The 21,239-nt window shown below is 42.2% G+C and overlaps 1 protein-coding gene across 1 annotated transcript in view; it reads right to left on the reverse strand.

The window, feature by feature from the left end:
- unc5a (unc-5 netrin receptor A) overlaps positions 1 to 21,239 on the reverse strand; it is a 155,807-nt gene that overhangs the window by 61,014 nt on the left and 73,554 nt on the right. The window contains exon 2 of the mRNA XM_014335367.2: positions 17,348 to 17,563. Coding sequence (XP_014190853.1) covers positions 17,348 to 17,563 — 216 coding nt within the window. The remainder of the gene's footprint in view (positions 1 to 17,347; positions 17,564 to 21,239) is intronic.

Below are 21,239 nucleotides of genomic sequence, written 5' to 3' on the forward strand. Positions count from 1 at the left end.
ACAGTCACATGCCGCAGGGGGATGACATCACACATACGGGTGCTCTTGGCCTCTGTAGGCCCATAGAAAAACCCGCACATTTTAATCAATCTCCAAAATCCCCCCCGGACAGAATGTGAAAAGTAGGCATGTCCGGGGAAAAGAGGACAGTTGGTCACCCTAAAGTTTGGTCTGTTTACAGCAGCATCCTGCCATGTGATTACATTTGTCCCTAACCATCAGAAACCCTCACATTAACTTTTATCGAGTGGGAAAAAAGTTAGCGTTCATCCTCCAGCTTCACTGTGCTAATGTGTTTATAATATGCTAACCATAGCTGTGTAGCTAGCCACCACGTTGTAGCACATCATTATATACCAGCTAGCCCAACTTCAGTAACCCTACTAACGTCACTGCTGTTTAGTTTTTTGTCTTCATTTATGTTGAAAGTGTTAGCAGAGCTGTATATTTTATTTTTTTTCAGAAATCCCTCAGTCAGAACATGGTATATTATGTTTGGGTGGAAACTAGCGAGCTAACTTCCTGCTAACTTCTAACTCAGTTGAATTATATAAATTCTGTTTTCGAGGATGCCTGGATGTTAAACTTAATTGTTACACCTGGTGGAGCAGCCACACTGGCCATTTTATTAAAGATCAAAGAATTTAGACAGTTTGTAACTCTCAGTGATGCCGCAGTGTTCGTTCGACGTTGGGACCTGAAGCATAGCTTGGACCCGGAAACGGCTAATGATGTCAGACTTAAAGACTGGATAGCATGCACAAAAATAATAAGTGGAATGCAGCCATTCTTAATATACATGCTTTCTTTACTTATGTAGAGAGCTTAAGGGATGCCCGTCCCCCATTAAATTGAGGGACCATAATCATGTTGGAGTGGCCCGTTTATTACTGCTGTCTGCATAACATTTAAAGAATCATAAATTTCAACTAAACATGCTAAAAAAAAAATAAATAGAAAAAAGTGTTTACAAATATAACACAATTTTTCATGAAATGAATATCTGCAATTTCCTCCATCTCATTTTTCCCTTTTCAGATGATCCAATCAAACCTTTCAATAAAATGAAAACACCAGAATTAAATTCCCTTTCCACACAGTGATATTGACTTCAATCTTTAAATATAGTAGATAGACAAGAAAACAGTGTGATAATGGATTATTTCTTCAAGTTGCCATGTTCCCTCTTTTACCCCCATGTGCAAATCTCCTGCCAGAGAGGGAGGCAGGCACTGCTCCCTTTACAGAAATCAAAAACAGACTTTGAGTTTAAGTCATTAAATATGTGAAAGTAACTGTGCTTTGTAACGTGTTTTACAGCATCACGGACCGCAAGCTCTAACTTGTGACTGATGCATTGAATGACAGCCAGGTTATGGCTGATCTTTTCACACAGAGCATGGCTGCTTCTCTCCATCAGCCCGTGACAGCAGCTGTGCCATCCTCTGCAAAGCCAACAACCCTGTCCATAACATTTGTTCACAGAATTGTGCATAGCAACACTTTTTAACTGTACGATGTCACAGACAGCAGCTCCAGTGCATAACTGCAGTTCATCAAGTTGAAATAAGAAGCTTCAGATCTCACCTTTGTGGGTAATTCTGATCTTGGTGATAAGGCTTTGATTATCACTTTTAAATGAATCCTTTTAATTTCTATTTTATTTAGTTAGTGGTAGTTTTCACGTTGAAACAGTTGCTTGGTTGCATGATGGAAAGTTGGATTGGCATGCAATCTATGCAGTGTCATCAACTGTCATGGGATCGGGAGTGCTGAAAGTGAAAGTTAATTTCTGATATTACTGTCGTTTGTTTTGTACATTGAGTCAAGGGGCATCCACAAGTCCATCCACAAGGGGCATAGAAATAATTTAGCAGAGGAGGGTATAGAGGGGGAAATCATCGCACCCCGATTGAGCTACACCATTACAATTTGCCAAATCCCCTCAGTGTCCCATCACGTTTCCACTAGTAATGTAATAAAAGCTCAACAGCAGTAGCCTAACAGCAGGTCAGGTCCCTTACTATGACACCAGACTGCAGTTATTAGTATTGTGTATTCTGTCTGGTTACAAAACTATTACACCACTTAAGATAATTCTTCCTCATGTGTCCTTTTCCATTGTTAACTTGCAATCAAACACAATAAAAATGATTACTTGGAATGCTAAGGCGAGACGGCTTAATTAGATTCAAACCAATTACTTTTTAAACAAAATTTCACATTAAAAAAAAAAAAATCCAAAAAAGATCTGCAGAGCAGGCCACAGCACAATGGGAAGAAGATGACATTTTTGAGTGAAAATGATTTGAGCTCACCAGTAATGAATAATCATGTACACACTCTGTATCCCCCAGGAGAGCGAGATCTTCACAATGCAAGAAAAAAACCCCAAAAAAATCCCAACGTCCACTGCCATATTCGTCAGTGACACAACACTACGCTAAGTGCACACACACATTCTCACAAGAATGCAGAGTGCGGAATAAATGACGCTCAAGTTGTTTTTAGTTGCACAGGTGTTCACGGGTTTAGAACGTGATAATGATTTACAAAAACTTCAGAATAGCTCTTCTCTGCACCCGAGCAAAGACATCAAAAACCAGACATTAAAATCGAGTTTCCATTAATGTATTTCACATTTTTATCTGGTTGCTAGCTACCGTACAAAAGCCAGAACTGATTACATCAAATGGACATTAATTCAAAGCAATGGATTTTCCTATTTACACTGTCCCTCCATAATTAGTTTGCCTAACCTTTCTTAATCGTGTACACACACACTGCACAGAGGCAGTGCCGTGATTTACCACCGTGCCCTTACCAAAGTGCCCTTTTTGTAATTACTCTCCATCCAATATCCTAACCCCGATGATTGGCAAGAGCAAAATGTTCCTGATGCCACAGTCTTCTGGCTGGGAGTGACTGGGACCTGCTCCTTTATCTCCCACATACACCTTGTCCTACTGCGAATGAGAACACGTCGGAGGTGAAGGCCCCGAGCACTTTGCTTCTGCTTCCATTACATTTTGCAGAGTGGGAGGATCTGATAGAAGCTTACCCACATGAAAGCCGTGATAATTTGCTCGGGCTAACATGTTTCTCTCCCCCTTGTCTGACATGGCCTTGGGCGCTGAAGTAAATAAGGAAAGCTGCTTCAGGTAAAGCCAGCCTAGCTCCCATCTGGTTGCTGAGTGCTCTGCGCCATACAAATTACATTAAGACTTCCTCCTCCCTCCTGACGATCTTTTGGTCCCTCTCGGGCCTTTGGCCAGCAGTGTTGTTTCAGTTAGAAGGCAGGAGTTTTTGGTAATCCAATGAAGGTGTGTAGGCGAATGTAAATACTGAGCACAACATCCAGCGTTCAGTAAACAGCCTGGGGAAAAGCAGAGGCTAAAAGTCTTTCTACCCAATTCCATTTCTTTCTACATTTTATTTTTCCTTGAAAGAACTACTAAGATTATAATTTGTATTAATATCAACTTATAGCTTTTGCAGATAATGACTCAGAATGTAGCTTCATTAAACATAAATATTATTTACAGTTCTATAAAAACTGCAAATGAAAATCTCTATGTGGAAGTCACATTTTACTGACACTCATGATCATCAGAAACAGACACAAAGTTACACGCACAGTTTTTCTATAATTACTAGAGACAAAGATAACAGTCAGTCGTGTCTTTCACAGTTTCCTGTTTGTGAGTAAAACTCTTGTGGGAGTCCAAAAGTTTTAGAACACAAAGGGGAGAGCTGTCTGTATAAAAAGCTTATACACACACTCACCAACCACAGGAAGTACACCTTCCTAGTACTGGGTTGGACCCATTTTTGCCTTCAGTACTGCTGTAAGTCTTCACGGCATTGAACAAGGTGCTGGAAATGTTCCTCAGAGATTTTGGTCAATATTGACATGACAGCATCGCACAGCTGCTGCAGATTTATTGATTTAACATCCATGATGTGACTCTACTGTTCCACCACATCCCAAAGGTACTCTATTGGATTAAGATCTGGTGACTGTCAAGGCCATTTGAGCACAATGAACTCATTGTTTTGTTCAAAACCAGTTTGAGACTATTTGAGCTTTGTGACATGATGTGCTTTCCAGCTGGTAGCATTTATCAGAAATCAGTACTCACCAGGTCAGGCAACTTTTTCCAATTTTCCAATCTGTTTTCTAATTTTGATGAGCCTGTACAAATTGTAGCTTCAGTTTCCTGTTCTTAGCTTACAGGTGTGAGACCTGATGTGGTCTTCTGCAGCTGTAGCCCATCTGCTTCAAGGTTTGAAGTGTTGTGTGCTCTTTTGCATCAGTTTCCATCAAATGCCTGATTGCTTTCAATCAGCTTGAAGCATTCATCCCTGCTCAATGGATATTTTGTCTTTTTTTAAGCCCTAGAGATGGTTTTGTAGCTCAACAGCCATTCTATATAGCGTTCCTTCCTTATTCTGATCGGTTTGCCCATGTCTACATTCCTAAATGCATGGATGTAATGGATGGATTTGCATTCTCAGGCAAAAAAGACAAATTCAGGACTGAGAAATCTGACAGGAATTATAGGAAAAACTCCTAATAACAACAGTTGCAATTCCACTTAAAATTCACATTATATACTACAGATGTGGCATCAGACATTTAAACAGAACCATATTATTAATTTACACATGACAGTTTCTCTTTATCTTTGTGCCAGTAACGGAGCCAAAAGCTGAATAATGACAGTTTTGGTGACATTAAAAAAAGGCTGTCAGGCAGGAAAATTCTCTGGTGAATACCAAGTAATTTATTCAGTAATTAAAAGTGGTTAATTATTTGGAAAAAAGAAGAAGGGAAAACAGCACTGAATGTGCAACATACAGTAATCCTTTAGAAACTGTAAATATTTTAGCAATGACATTTGATTAAAATCACAAACTCAATTCTGGTCCTGGCCAAATGTTCACATATGGCAATCAGTCAAGTCTAAGTCGAGACAAAAGCCAGAGTGCACTGTGCTCTTAAGAAATGATACATTAACCATTTATTATTATTATATCACATCTGGCATGAAATCCAGGAGTGAAGCACTGGGGAAAACACTGGAGAGTGAGTGTCAACATTGTGCCATGTTGGATATACATAACTGTCACATAATCAATTTTGCCTCAAGACGTATGGTACAAATAATAGCCTCAACTCTTACTAACCTTTCTCCGTGTTACAAGAGCACCAGAGAACAGCAGCTGAAATAGGATGTATGAGGGAGCCTCACAGCAATGAAAACAACAGGGGGTAAGGGTTCACCTTCTCTCAAGAGGAATGGGGAAGGAACTGAGAATGCAGAAAACAAAAGTCCACCAAAGGCCTCTTCTTACAGTTCCTTCAGGGGTCTTTCACAGCGGATCACCTGCCTCGATCTCAGTCACACCAACTCTCTGCATATCGTCCACTATATCCACGAATCCATGAGTTCTGGATTGGGGTCTTCGGTAGTCACAAAATATAATACAAAAAAATAAGAACAATCATACGCATCAAGATATACATCAGTCAATAGGGTTACAACGATGGGCCGTGTGACTTCAGGACAATTCTTGTCTCAGGTTGGAGGCAAATAGAGACAAAGAGACCAAAGGTGTAACCAGGGACTGGTACAGAGTAGGGCTGCCACAAACGATTATTTTGATAGTCGACTAATCAGATCATGCATCCATCTGCTCTTATATAACTATCATTAGCTTACAGCTTTAAGTGTTTAAGGTCTGTGCTAACTAAAAATAAAGACAAGATGACAGTTTATTAAATTTTTATGAAATTTGCAGATTGTTTCGGTGAAGTTTAATAAACTCCTTGCTATCTAAAATATAACGGGACACCGGAGTATATTCTCGAGCATCTCACACTTCTGATAATCAGTTGTCTGCTTGACGTTTATTCAGTTGTGTAAAAACTACAACTTTAATTTCAGCCAAACAGATTTACTCAGGAACAAATAAAATACTAAAAAAAAAAAAAGGCCAAACAATAACATTTTTAAAGTTAACTAAGTGACTTATATATCATGTTTAACCTGAGTAGCGAAAGACAGCGGTGGGTTTGAAAACGATTTGCCGGCCTTGCCCCCAGCTAGCTATCGAGCTAGTGGGTAACAGACGTCTCCGAAAATGTCGGAGCTCTTTTGTGGTGTCTTGATAAACTGAGCAGATATTTGAGGTTTACACAGCTACATTCTCGCCTAAAAATATGTTAAACGTTTATTTTGTGACCCAGAAAGAATAATAAGAGTAATATTAAAACTAACTAGCTGCCGCCATTGTTGGAAACTGAGCTGGGCTGCGCTATGAATTCTGGGACAGAGCTTACTTCTTCTTCGGGGTTTAACGGCAGCTGGCATCCTTGTACATGCAGTGCTGCCATCTTCTGTTTCAGTCCGTTATTACACTCTTAAATCCTGCTACTTATTCCTGCGTCTTTTGTGATCTTACAAAGCTTCAAACGACGCGTCGACTATTAAATTAGTCGTCGACGATTTTGATAGTCGACGTAATCGTGACTAGTCGACTAATCGTGGCAGCCCTAGTACAGAGCTGTACAGACCTAAATACCAACCCTTCTGCTGCATTACAGCGGGTCCACCACCAGAAGCAGACTTTCACTGGTCTGCTCCACACCTAACCTATTTGAAATTTTATTTATTTAGGTTTTATGCACTTTTAAGAGTTCTTGGTGTTTTGCCCTTTTTTGTGGGGAAAAATGGGGAGGTGGTTAAAAAAAAAAGTCTGAGCATATATTTCCTGTAGTGAGAGAAATGGAAGCTCCGACTTAAACCTGGAAACTGTTCACAGCCTCAGTGTGTAATCTGTTTAAATCCCCTCCAACTACCACAGCGGTCACATGATGCTGAGCTTACAAGGCTCTCATTCCAACACGAAGCGCGTTGTTGAGTCCACAATCAAGTATAATGCGACGCATGAGGGGATGAAGCGCTGCAGACCGAGCACGGACTGAGCCTTTAAATATTGATTTCTTTGTTCGAAACCAACTGCTTTAATTATTAATGCTGCGGATGCAAGAAAGAGAATTGTGGACTTTATAAATAACCTGACGCTGAAAAAGAAAAAAAACAACAAACTGGGGTGAAAACACAGAGTGGACCTCCTGAGCCTTGTTTAATACCAGAGGTAGCAGATGTTATGAAGGTGGTGTTGGGATAATATGCAGACATGAAGCACAGATGCACAAAACAACCGAAGCGAACCAAATGTTAAGGAGGAAGTGATGGGCCGTCTTGCAAGACATTTTTTTCCTCCCCCCAATTTATGAACAAATAATTTAAATAATTCTCTAAATAATAAAGTAATTGGCTTTTGACTGCTCTTTAAATACACGTGGCTCCGAAATCTCTCGAAAGACGCAGGAAGAGAAAAACCATCTTCAGAAGAAAAAACGCTAAAACAACACAAATGAATTATTCATTTGAATCACATAAAATCCTCAAGATTGCTTCCTGATGGCTCCCAGACTGGGACGTCTGCTCCTGTTGTTGTCAGCATGCCTCATTGAACACCTGCTTCAATGCAAAGGTTTCCTCAGGTTCCTCAGATGCTCTTTTTCAGCATTCCCCTTTTTGTCCCGTGTCGTGTGGTCAGCACGCTGACCGCAAACACAGTCTAGAAGTGTTACACGTGGGCAGGAAAACGCTGACTGCAGACTCCAGTTTTTATTTCCCGAAACGCGAGGGAGAAAACGTTTGCCTGCTTGTTTTTCACTCTGTCACCCACCCGACCCAAAGTCCAACAGCCTCTATAAAAAGTACACAGGCGATGCACTGTAGGTTTACTTGATGCTTTAGAGTAAATAAATTCTTAAAGCACAATACACACTAGACAGATTTAGATGTCTTTGCTTGTAAAAGCACCATCCCACCTCCATTGAAATACCTATTTGTGACACTTTCTTTCTCCTCTCCCACTCATATTTTACGCAGCACTTCATGACAAAATTGAAGCTATTCTTCTTCCCCTCGCTGCACAAAACAGTCCTTTCACTACGGCACCACTATCCCATACCCGGGACACCCCGCAGCTTTTAGTTTAAAAAGGAGAAAAGCTGCGACTTGATGTTTGTTTGAGGACTGTGTAAAATACCTATAGTGAAAGTCTCCTCGGGGCCAAGCACACAAAGCATTAACTTCCCAGCCACCGAGTTTCTCTGCCTATCAAAAATCTCTGAGGACTATTTAGCTGTCAAGCTCCCTCACTACACCTGCAGCTCCACTATTTTTAAATGAATCTGAGCAAAGCAGATGTTGATTGACACTGCAAACTCCCACTCCGTCTCCCTCTGTCAGCATAACACTAGCTCTTTTCCTTTTCCAAAGGATGCAGAGGTAAGTTGAGAGATAAAATTACATTACAGTAGCAAAACTAAATATATAAATGCGAAGCTTTACTGCCGAACACCAAACCACCGGGTCACGGATGGAGTTTACCAGCTCCTCTCTGTCCAGTTCTGAGGTACATTATGGAATCTAAGCACATTTGCAACTTTGGCCTCTATTTGCTTGGCACAAGGGAAGTGCGAGTGGTCTGGGTAATGCATGTGCTGCAGCATACAAAGCACATTTTATCCAGATGTCTTGGTTAGGGCAGGGAAAGCTCAGAAGTAGTTAAGAAGGATCCAAGCCAATATTTCCATTTACCTCTCAGAACCTAGCTGCTTTCCACAAAGGTACTGAGAGCCTTTGAAAATGTATTTTAAATGCCTTTTCTTAAGCATTCAGAAAACTAAAATACTTAACACACACACCCAGACCAAGAGAAAATATCCAGCAGTGCATTTCCATTTCAAAATGAGGAACTGGCCACAACAAGAGATTTCTCTTTTAAAAATAACAAAAAACAAAACAAAAACTCCACGCACAAATGCGAGCTTGAAGGACTGTATTGATAACATGTCTATCTTTACCAGACGGCATAAATAAATAACTTTAACGGCTCTAAAAAGAACGAAGCACTAAGACTGCTGAATGCATTCCAACTTCCACCAAGGGCACAGCTTTTGTGAGACTGACAAATGCAAAATTACTTTAGAGAAAGCATGGCGCTGAGCTGACGTGGGATATGTTTTGGTGGGAGGACAAAGGCTGTGCGTGTGGGAGATTGGAACAGTGGTGTTGTTGTTTGACAAATGGTAATTATCTTTTTTTTTTCCCACTTTTGTTCCACTAATTGCAGTTAATTTTGAAATTTATTATTCCTACATGTCAAGACCAACTTCAAAAGATACAGACCCAACCAAATTTGAAACTTAAGAACCCCCTCCACCCCCAACTACTACTTACACAAAGTTGGAGAGTGCGGCCCCTGTATGATTTTATTGGTAGGATCAATCAGCACAGCTGGCTGGTTTTTAATTCAGCCTGCCACACTTTACTCCGACTGCTGCAAACACACTTGCAGTTGTCTCAAGGCCAGACAAACACAGGCTTCAATTAAATCCACTTTGACTCCCCTCTCACTCTGTGCTGTGTTGCTGTGCTTTGAGAAAGGTCTGCTTCCCTGCACATAAACACGTCCGCGCTTGCACTCGCTCAGGCTGACCTGCCTGAGAAGTCTAATAGAACACACTGGCAGATGTGTCACGGGAACAATTCACCTTGCCATCTGTTTTTCAGTGCTTCATTGCCAAATCCTTTCCCCTCCGTCCTGCAATCAAGGGCAGGATGAAATACAAGTCCCATTATGGGGAAGCAGCTAATAATGCATTATCAATTAGTCCCTTTGGCTACTGATCGATGCTTAGCAGGTGGTACAAGGCCATTTTGTTCATTTAGGACTATATTGTCCTCTTCCCCACTGATTCTCTTATTTCCTTCTGTTCATTAGATCCTGGCTCGCGGACCAATCGGGCTTTGCTTAAACTGCAACAGGACTGTTCTTCGATATTCTGCTAAAGATCACGTTTAATCACTTTTGTGTGGCCCCAGCACCACTGGGACACCTCTGTCCTGATTTCACCCGAATTTTGACAACGCTGAAATGACAGCTTGCTCGTTACCGCTTTCAAATAAATGCCATTTGTGTAAAAGGAGCTCGTCTCCTCTAAGGCATCCGTGATGTTGACCTATACAGATGTGAGAGAATAAAGAAAAGAAAATGTGTATTACACAGACATGGAGAGTGGGGGAGAGTGGGTGGGAGCTGGTGTTAGGGAGGCGATTGGCTGCTTTAATACCACAGATAAGTATTCAGGTATTAAAATAAAGGTTACAGATCATTTAGGCTTAGCCTAGCTTATCTCCCCCTCAGATCAGAAATTAAATATGTCATCACATCACAATCCAATGGAGTGAGTCAAAAAAATCCAAACAAACCCCCCCAACATATTTTATACAAATGAATCCTCTCAGGTTTGCAGACATCAGGGCTAGCCCTGTATTGTCATAACATTATTAGTTATTTTCCAAAACTGGTAGATGGCTTTAAAAGATTTACCGACTACGTCATACGCGGTATTTAGACTTCAAAGGATTGACAGAGGACAAGAGCGGATGCTGATAAACCCTCTTAGGGATGGGCTATAGTCCCTTTCTAAAGGCCTTTTAAATGATTTGCGGTGTTATAAAAAGAGAATATTAGTTTATTAATATCGTGCGTATGACTCAACGATAAACTATTTCAAAAAGGTACAAAGAAAGTGTTTGCTATTTTCTCCATCATGTTCTCTTTTCATTTTCAGGAGCCTTGTCGACATCCGGTTCAATCAACAAAGAAAATATAATCTCCCATCTTTATAAGGCGGTTGCAGAGGTTTATTGAAATAGGAATGTGAAATGCATGTATTTTCCACCTGAGAGGGTCTGCTGCTGGGTGACAACGCGGAGCGTGGATCAAAATCGTTTCCATCAATGCTGGCAGATGAAATGCAAACACAATCAAATCAGCCTGGCCCCATACAACAAGCCTCCGCTCAAATGCCAATCTCCCTTCTCCTCATCATGCATCTGATGAGAAATCATAGAGTGGGAGAATCTCCTAATCTATGCAAACACACTGTCAGCATTGATTTGTTCAGAGGGGATATGTCTTTATTAGGACTCGCCAGACGTCTCCTCTCGCCGACCTGGGAAAGACACAGAGCTGTCCGAGGCTTCGGAAGCAGTCACATCCATAACAATTGAGATAAGTTACTGAGGACAGGTAATGAGAACCCATAGACTTGAGGACGGATCGATACTGGACACTGAAACCAAGAGAGGAAGGACAAATTGTGACATCTCTTCTCTTTTCCATGTTCAAAGGAGTTTCTGAAAGCAGCTCCGTGTACACGTGTGTGTTATGAAACACAAAGGTGCGTGAGGAAGTCTAACTGTAACTAAACAGCACAGCGTCGGGCCGAGCGCTCCTTTTGTCTTTCCTGCTCTGAATCAGATTCAATAAGCAGACCAGTCTGATGAGGGCAGAGGTCACATCTCCCGTAGACAGTTATCCACATGTCATGTTTTCTACAGCCCGAGCCTGGATACTGAGCGGTCTGACTGAAACATGCCGGCACGTCAGACCTGGGTCAGTTATTAATTTAAACCCTTCCAGTTGCTTTGACGTTTGTCTGAGCGCTGGGACCGACCATGTTTGGAGTTTGCTGAATATTACCTCTGCTGCGCTGGGTCAGACCAGCTCGTGTCAGAAACAGCCACGTATCCCGTATTCCTTCTGCTGCTCCGTTCGGCTGCGTGAAGGTGAAGGATTCATCGATCACTTCTTGGGCTCGCTTTGATCAGTTTTGTTTTCCCATTTGATATTCTTTAGGAACAACAGCATGACCAAAAGCGATTAGGACTGAGGGAATCCCTTGATGTTCACTCCGCGGTAATCACAGCAGACAACGGCAGGTTGCTTCAATGCTTTGAGTGCCTCGGTGAACAGACATGCTCAGAACAAGCAGTCTGCTTCAACTTAACTTATGTCACACAACCTGGTGCTCACTGTTTTGCCCGTATTCCACAAACGCAGGTCTGTAGTACTAGGATAGGTCTGCGGTATCAATATATGACATAATCTAGTGATACCTTACAATGACATCAAGCGATGACAGTAAATCACAACTTGTTGTAGTCCAATATAGGTATAAAAAAAAAAAAAGGTTGAGTCAAATTTACATGCTAGTGCACAGTATGTAATCATGTTGCTCCATCCTGCTTGGCAAATAAGAATTGCTCTCCAGTTTAATAGATTTAGAGCTGTAACGCAAATTGTTTTTGGTGCAATCCAACCTTATCTCTTCTTTCTGCACGCGGCTCCACGTGCCTCAAACCTCCCACAGTTGCTCAAACTTTGGAAAATGTTATCTCTCCCAGTCTCTGCACGTTCAAATCGCGGCTGCAGAAAGCAGGCACCGTCTCTTCTAGCTTTTAATTTAATGTGCTGGTTTAAAATGCTCAGTTGCTATTGAGAAGATATTGTTTCAGATTTGACTTATTTGTATGGACTTCATGACACCATATAACAAACACTATTATTGCCTATCAACGTGTTATTACTCTATTATTAGTTATATATATAGTCAATTATTCAAGTCTGCATGTCTTAGCCAGAGCATGCTGCAAAAAGGTTTCAGTAGGGCTCTGAGTGAAACTCCAATAATAAGTAAGGTTAAGTTTTAACTCTAATTTCACCCTGATAAGTTTCACTGCAGATTAAAACATTTTCCAAAATACTCAAACGGGCTCAGAAACATCTGGGGGTGGGGGGTGGAGGGTGGAGGTGTTTTTCTTGGTTAATGAATAATACATTTTTTCACACTTTTGCTGACAAACAGCTTAATTATTACCTTTCATTTATTTTTGTACCAATATCACTGGTGGTGGTTTTTCAGGCAGGCAAGTGCTGGAGATTAACGAAAGTTTCTTCAGTGAAAGAAAAAAGGCAGGAAAAAGCCGGCAAAGCCAAAGTAGGAAAAATAATTACCAAATGGAGAATCAAAGGTGTGGAGGAAAATGTGGAGGGAAGGCTCAGAGATGGATGTGCGGTAATAATGAAGCACAGGTAAACTAGAGGGGACGATAAAGCAGCAAGAAATGCAGTAATCCTTCAAAATATAACAGGAAGAGTTGCTGACCACACAAACTCACACCGACACATATTTTTTTTCTCCGCTGATGTGAGAGAATGACATCTTTAACAACTGACATCAGCGGACGATCTCCTCACTCTTATTTTCAGCCGCTTGAGCATCTGTTCCCTTTATGACCAGAATCTCCAGCAGGTAAAGAACTGCTTCACATAAACTACTCAGATCTCACCGAGCCTGCACAGCACAGCAACCAGCTTCTACCAGCTGCAGTCCAAGAGGACTCGCAGGAGAGGCAGCTGATTAAAATGTTCAATTACAGCTCATGATATAAAATGATATGAAATGTTTGCAGAGGAGACCCTTAGAAGCCTGCATGCTTTTTGAGCGTGTACACAGGTGCACACGTGTGCAACCAGGACACAACACTGATGCTAACAAAATAAATACATCAAAGAGTCCAAATCGGTGGTCAACACTGTGCATGCTGTCAAAGTATACAAGGGAGGCACGAAAACATGAGAAAAGAATGGAGAAAAATCGACGGACAGTGCAGACCACGACAGCGGGCCTGCTGCTTCTTTCACAATCAAAACTTCAAACTGCATGTGTGCCTCATTGTTGAACAGCCACTTAGCCATCAAAGACTGGAAGAAAAATCCCGTCTGAATAGAGGACAATAAGCAATAAATCTGCACAACATCTCCGACAGTGACTCTTGATTTTGATGTGTTTGTGTGCAATTTCTATTAATTTATTGTTGCAATTAAGAGCATCCTTTTCATTTGCATAAGAAAAGAAAGGAGGACCCTTGACAAGAATGCTAATCAGCTTAAACCGAGGCTGATAACTCAGGAGCTTTCTGACAGCTTTTGGCTGATCATGTGACCATTTACATCTCTGGCCTTCTTAATAGCAAAAGCACTGGGTGCAAAACACGGGCAGGAGAAACTGCAATCACGCAGAAAAATGTTCAAAATTTCTCTAGTAGAAATGTGTTATTTTGACAAGGTGATTTTTCCCACTGCTCCACCAGGTATAAATTGTCAATCAATTTTTTTCAAGTTCGATACAAGTCCAAACTCCTCATTCTTCCCACCTTAAGGCAGGATGTTGATATCGGGCAGCTTCTGGTGTGACAGAAGTCCTGGTTGCTTGGCAACAGGTAGGAGTTTAGAGTCCGGTGTGAGTGTGACATCCAGGGTAAGAACAACCTGACAAGCCTGTGCTACATACACACACACACACATGCACGCACGCTTTACCACTGTTTGATGTGTGCACCTTACACATTTCTTGCAAGAAGTGGGATTAGACGGAGCCATCAGTAAACTCCTCGGGGCAGTGCTGACATTAAACAGCACAAGTGTTTGAGAGATCGATGCAGGTACCTTGGAGCAGCCTTACCTCTGGACAACCACGCGTCCTTCATAACTGCACAGCTCCACATATGAAACATCCCTCATCAAAGGCAGCGGGACTGCAGACTGATATTCGGAGCTGTGAGGAAGCCTTGGAACTTCACAGGGTTTCTAAAGACCGAGACCCTCGCTTGCTGCGGGGGGTCTGTGGCACCCAGCACGACGGATTTGTTTCATAGACAAATAAATGCCAACTATAACGGCTCATAACGACATGGCAAATGGTCCATCATCATTAAACGTTGGCAGAGCAACATCGCATTAGTAATGTTGTTCCCCATAAAGTCAGCAGTTTATGGGGCACGTCATGTTCTTTTTAGCTATTGACAAAACTATTCATATCCCGCAGATCGAAGTTAAGGAGCAGCCTCCACAACGTCACCCGGTGCTCGCTGCATATCAGCGACTGTACATCATCCAGTCAGCGTGTCTATTTAAATAAACAGGTCACTCTCAACTTAAGACGCACTGTTCAAAACGGATCTGAGATCAAGTGTGTTTTTCTAGCTCTTATAAAAGTGGACGGGGGGGGGGGGGAACAGCCATTATAAATTGGAAGGGAGAAACAGGAGCAAATATTGTGTAAAAACAGTGATAACACATTTTCTGACAACCCATCCAGCCAGACACCGAGTTAAAATAAGCTAAAGAGATATCACTATCAGACGTCTGAGAGGGCTGGCAGGCGGGGGTTTCAGACGGTCTGAAATGCAGTGTGGACAGACCATAAATTAAACAGAGAAACCCAAGGTTATACAGGTAACCAGGAACATTGCTTACATGAATACTTATTTTGACTATGTTGTTTAAAGACGCTGGCCCAGTGGCTTTACAAAAGGTTAAATTAACTGATGATTTGTAATTGGCCGATTGTCTGAGCGCATAGGGCTGTTTGTCCAGCTGGGCTCAACTCCAGCCCCACGCCAACCTCACTCGAAAAGCATTTAGTGGGGTGGACGGATGAATGGAAGGATAGCGACAAAAGACGTGATAACCAGAGAGTGTAACACTTGTGTTAACGGCTTGAACAAGCCAGAATTTCAAAGTGATCAAAAGCTAGAGGCCACTTTAAAAGTTTCTAGAGCGCTCGTGTTAATTTCAATTTCAGTCGCAATTTTCGTGTAATTATTCTAATTAATTATCTCTTCTTCTGCCAGCTGCACTGCTGCCACACTTTTCCGTTTTCTACTTTCTTTTGTCACGAGCACGTGTGCCGGTAAGGAGCTGCAAAGAAACCAGTGCACACGTGAGAGAAATCTGCAGCCAGGTTTCTCTGATATTTTGATTTTCAATAATAATGTTTTTAAAAGGAGATTATTGGACAGTTATTGGCTGCGACATTATGAAGTTTGTTTACAGAATAGCAGTAAAACCGCTGCACGTCACGGCTTGCTAAGTGTTTGCATTCACCCGTGGCTAGTAGATGTTTACCATTTATTTGACAAACTAAAAAAAGCACTTCCATTCGTATCACTCCGATTAACAACTGTACCAAACTGTGAGAGCAGAGCTGTTAACACAAGAAGGGAAATCAAATTTTATCGCTGTTGACTCGCTGAGAATTTCTTCCTAATGATGCAAATCACACAAGCGCTCCCTTGTGTGCTCATGTTTTCCCCCTCCCATCTTCAGCAAAGAACTACAGTCAACTTTTCATACTTTTTGTTTTGTTGCCATTATTTAAAGACCCTGATGCCAAAAAGAAAAAAAACAGAAGAAGCCAAAACAGCCCGCCATCGACAGACGGCGTGTGAGTGACAGCGAGGTTGTGAGACACGACAGGAAGAGCTATAAACAAGCTGTGTACCTGGGAGAATTTGAAGTTTAAAATCACCAAACATTTCTCAAAGATGCTCATTAGAAAACAAAAACAGGAGATTTGTTTTATTAAGAAAAAAAGAAAAGAGCAGAACGGGAAGGGACAAGCCTGCACGTACACCAATCAAAGCCTCGTTGTGGGAAAATTTTGGAGACTAGATCAGACGTCCTCACCTACCGAAGTTTCGGGCTGAATTGATATCTAGACAGTTAAAGTTAGATGAGCATGCCTTTTTTTGTGCCTACATTTGCCGAGGTGCTGAATGTTAATTCCGAACCCTGTAGCCCAGATGGATAAAATGTTAAAACTGTGAGCTCTTCATCTTAAAACAAAGCGGCAGTGTTTGCATATGAATTAATATATTTCTGATTAAATTTCTCTTCAGAGTTTCCTGAATTCCCTTTGTGTCTGTGTGAAGAAGCCGACTGATGTGCCTATCTTTTCATGCATCTCTCAGTTGTTGCACTTCATCCGCTTTTCAAACATGGCTTTGCTATGTACAGCCAGCCACAAGTGCATGTGTGCACGTGTACCCCCGAAAAACCTGTCACGGCCACGTTTCTCATTCCCAATCAGTTGTCAGGCTGTAAATGAGTGGTTTGAATTTTGCAGATCGCTGCTGAATCACACCACATCAGTGTCATACATGTTTATGACACTGATGGTGGAGGCGGGGGACTGCAGCACAACGGAGAGAAAAACAAACAGGTCTCCAAGGTGATCGAGAAGATTTCTGAGACTGAAACCAATGTGCTTATTATGAGACTGGCAGGCTAAATAGGCTGGAGGATGAGCCAAGAGCCCGATGGAGCACAGTAATCACTGGCAAATTGCAAATCCAGGTTTCAGCACACAAACACTTTACATAATGATTCTATGAAGTTGCACATGTCATACATCTGTAGCAGACAAAATGCAAAAAAAAAAAAAAGAAAAGAAAAGAAAACTGGCTCATATCTGGGTTGAAACACTGCACAGAAGGAGTCCAAATAGAGGCATAATTCAGTGAAAATTGGTTATCTATGTGGTTCACAGATTTTGCGTCTGGTTTACCTGTTGCTGGGTCAACAGTCCGTTCAATCAAGTGGTCATCTTGGTGAACCCACTCGCCGTTGCACTTGAAGTAGATCTGCGTGGCCGGGGTGGAGCGGCAGGTCAGAGTCACCGGCTTGTTCTTTACGATGTACTCGTCCTCCGGCTCTACCAGGAAGTGAGGTAACAGGTCCGAGAAGGCGGCGGGAAGCGTCGCCGTGGCAGCGTGCTCAGAACCTTGGAGGATAAAGAGGAGGAGGGAAAAGATATTCAGAGAGATGTCAAATAAAAGTGAAAAAGAAAAGCTTTCTAAGTATTTCAAGTTGTCATGAAAGCAGGAGCTGAACCTTGTCGTACTTCGTTGTTGTGACTGCTTGACTGGTGAGCGAAAACGCAAGAAAATATCTAATGCAGGGATTGGGAGTCCTTGGTGAATTTGAGCTCATACATATGCACACGAGCGAGGCAGAAGAAGACAGAGAGAGACAGATGGACAAAGAGCAAAAAAAAGTGAGACGGAGCTGCGTGGAGCAGAGTTGGCAGTGATGGAGATCAGCCTCGCGTACTCTTGGCTGGGTCGCCGGGATAGCAAAGTCCATGTCTTTACTCCAGCTCTTAATCACAGCCCTTTAACATCACCACTGATGGACCAGCAGCCATAAATCCCCATCTCAACGACTAGGCCACTTCACACTGTGTTATATGGTTCTTCATCCGGGACTCTAACTCTACCCACATTAAACACGACAGGGCACGAGGCAGGGAAGGTTGATGACTGACAGCTAAACAGCCTGTTAACTTAAAATCACTTCCTATATCCAGTAGATGTCTTTTTATTCCTTTAAAATCTAACATGACATATAAATGACATGTAAAGGAAGGAGGCGGGAGGGGGAGAGAAACACCTCGGAGATAGGGAGCTGTCCTTGCTCGGATGATGCCACAATTTACGGCAGACTTCTCGCTGAAAAATGTGCTATCCAAATGCTGAGTGACACAAAAGAGCCTGCAGCGCACACATCCTTCCTCCATGAACACACTTTCTCGCTCTCTCTAAACATATTAGCCTTGCGCGAGAGATAGCGAGAGGACACAGAACGGAGTAGAAAGAGGGAAATAACCTCTTTACACCACCGACACTCAAGGGAGACCGGTAAATCCCAAAATAAAACCCCTCTAAAAGGAGTGCGATATTAATTTACTGCCCTGAATCCAATATGGCTGACAAACCAGGAATTAACAACCTTCTCCATCACTCCCTGTGCGGAGGGAGAGGACGGCAGTCCACATCTCACACAATGAAAACGCCAGCACTCGTGCTGACCTCTCCCCCCCACTCCTGTCGTCCTCCCTCGCCCGGCCTTTGTTCATCCTTACAGCTTGCCGATGCCCGGGTCAGGGATAATATTACATTGCATCATAAATACCAATCTTCAGATGAAGACATTATCTGTCAGTTCCTCCCCCACTACACATTATATTATTGTCTCTCTTTCTTCTCCCTTTCTTTCCCTTGTACCCCTGTGTGCTGAGTTGCTAATTTATCAGGTTGAGATACAGTGAGGCGCGGCGCTGCTGCTGTCACTGAACCCCATTAATGTTGCGTGTACATGTTTAACTCTTAATGAAAACTAAATGTTCTGTGTCCAATGAACGACATACATCACTTGCTGACACGTTGCCATTTTTCCCGTTTTCCTCATTTTCCGAACACATTTTCCTATTGCATGCATTTGCAGAGGGAAAAAAAAAAAGAAAAAAAGACAGCTTTCTATTCGAGCGCCTGACATTACTGACTGCGCATGCGAGTGTATGTTTAGGCCACAGTTCATCTTGGATGGAGAATATAATTGCTTTAAAGGAGAGCCAAAAACTTTGCTAATAAACAGCGTGGGCCCGGCAGGTCAGGCTGTTTGACAATGTGTTGTTCCTAATGATGGCCAGTTCTTCAAGTGGGCCTGATTCCAGCTTTGTGACTACGGCCATTAGCCGGCTGGGCTGACCCCCCTGTACTCCCTGCAGACTGAGGACGACAGCTCACTAAAACAGTAGGCGAGACTCACCTCGCACCTGCCAGGTTAATCATCTCATAGAGGACAGATGATGTTGAAACAGAGTGAAACCCAAGCCACCCGAGAAGGCTGACAAGTTGTGAAATGACTGGACGAACTACCGATGTTAACTCGCCACTGACTTCCCATTTGCAAGGGGTCACATTCAGAGCGAACTCTCAACTTTTGATGATGTTGCCAATTTGTGTTTTTGAGTGTGTCACAAGGGGTGCAAGGGAGGGCGGTTAGCCTTCCGTTTTAGTGCATGTGCTTTAGGTTAATGAGGTTAAACACGTAATTTCTTTTGAGAAGCAAATTGTCATTTTACGGAAGAGAATTCAAGTCACGCACCGCTTTATGTCAAACCCATAATGGAGGGCTGATGCGTACTAAATTGGCTTAGATTATTGTCACGACACAACATACTTCAAAGTCAACGTGCACACGCGCTTGCTCGCTCGCACACATAGGGAGTATCAGCCACTTAACTGACTTCTTGCGGGTCAGTGCACAAATCAAGACGTACAGCCCTGCATTATATTCCGCTGAGTGTGATTGGCTCGGGCCGCTGTTAATTGTGAAATGCATCCGAGCCCATTGCCAGATTATTCTGTACGCGCGCAAACAACAAACAGCGGACGCTAAACGTCTCCCTTGTTGATCATACAGCCATGACACTGTTTTAATTGCTACAATATGGTGAATGAGTTCCTGGGGCCAGGCCGCTGTTTGGACTCCTGCAGATTTTCCTGTAAAGAAACCGGGATTCTTTCTTCTTCTTCTTCTTTAAAATTCTTGTCGTTTTTTAAAAGAAACACGCCAAGTTTTGCCCTGATATTTGTCTGCAGCTGCTTTTCTCTTGAGAGACAATTCAGAACACACATCCTCAAATGCACACACACAACAACAAGGGTGCACCAGCTGTCAGTGTGCTGAGCCATGATGTCCAGGGCAGATTTCTTGCTTCACACAGACCCCATGACTCATCTGTCCTGCTGACCACATCAACTCCCAAGTCAGGGGCTGATAAGATGATAAAGTTGTTATGATGCCGTCAGAAAAAAAACACTTATAACATATAAATGTTAAAATCTAAAAAATGAAATGATAATAACAACAATTATATTCCTGTAACGACTGCAACTATATATGCTTGTTTTATATTATCACACAGGATTAGATTTTGCAGCTTTGATGGTAACACAAGACCGTTACAATCTTCAATACTTCGTAATGATTTCTACTCTAGTGTCATTTACTTTGCAGGAGCAGGCTTCTTTTCCCCCTCGTATACACAGAAAGCTCACGTCTCTTTTCTAAACAAAACCCAACATACTGTAGATGTGCTCCGCTTTTTAAATTTTGCTTCCATCTACATGAAAAGCAGAAAGCGACACAGTACGGCGATGTCAGCCGGCGAAAAAAACAAAACAAAACAAAACAAAAAAAAGGGAAAAGAAAAACGTAGCTGGAGAGGAAATAACCCTCTTTTGTGTTTCTCCCTCACAGCACCAACACATCATATGCCCTTTGGAGCCAATTACATTTTTTTTCTCCCAACATCATGTCCCTGAAGTAAAGCATCATTGAGCAATCACTGGGCATAATTTACATCAGTGTGATAAACAGCAGCTATAACAAGTGTTTTATGACACCATCAGTGCCTTACGATGTCCTCTGAAATTAATTCAATTAAAATTACAATCCATAATATTATGCAATTTCTTGTTTGGCTATTAACAGCAAAGCTAAGATCAAATGTGTCTCGACCGCTTTGTTGGTTGATGTTTTCCGTCCGAGTGCCTGGGTTTGTATGAGTGGGTTTCCGGACTCTCTTAAACAAGTGAGTGTCTTTATTCAGT

The sequence above is a fragment of the Haplochromis burtoni genome, unplaced genomic scaffold, assembly GCF_018398535.1.
Source record: "Haplochromis burtoni strain Fernald_Lab_line unplaced genomic scaffold, NCSU_Asbu1 Contig_10, whole genome shotgun sequence".
In the NCBI taxonomy this organism is placed as follows: Eukaryota; Metazoa; Chordata; class Actinopteri; order Cichliformes; family Cichlidae; genus Haplochromis; species Haplochromis burtoni.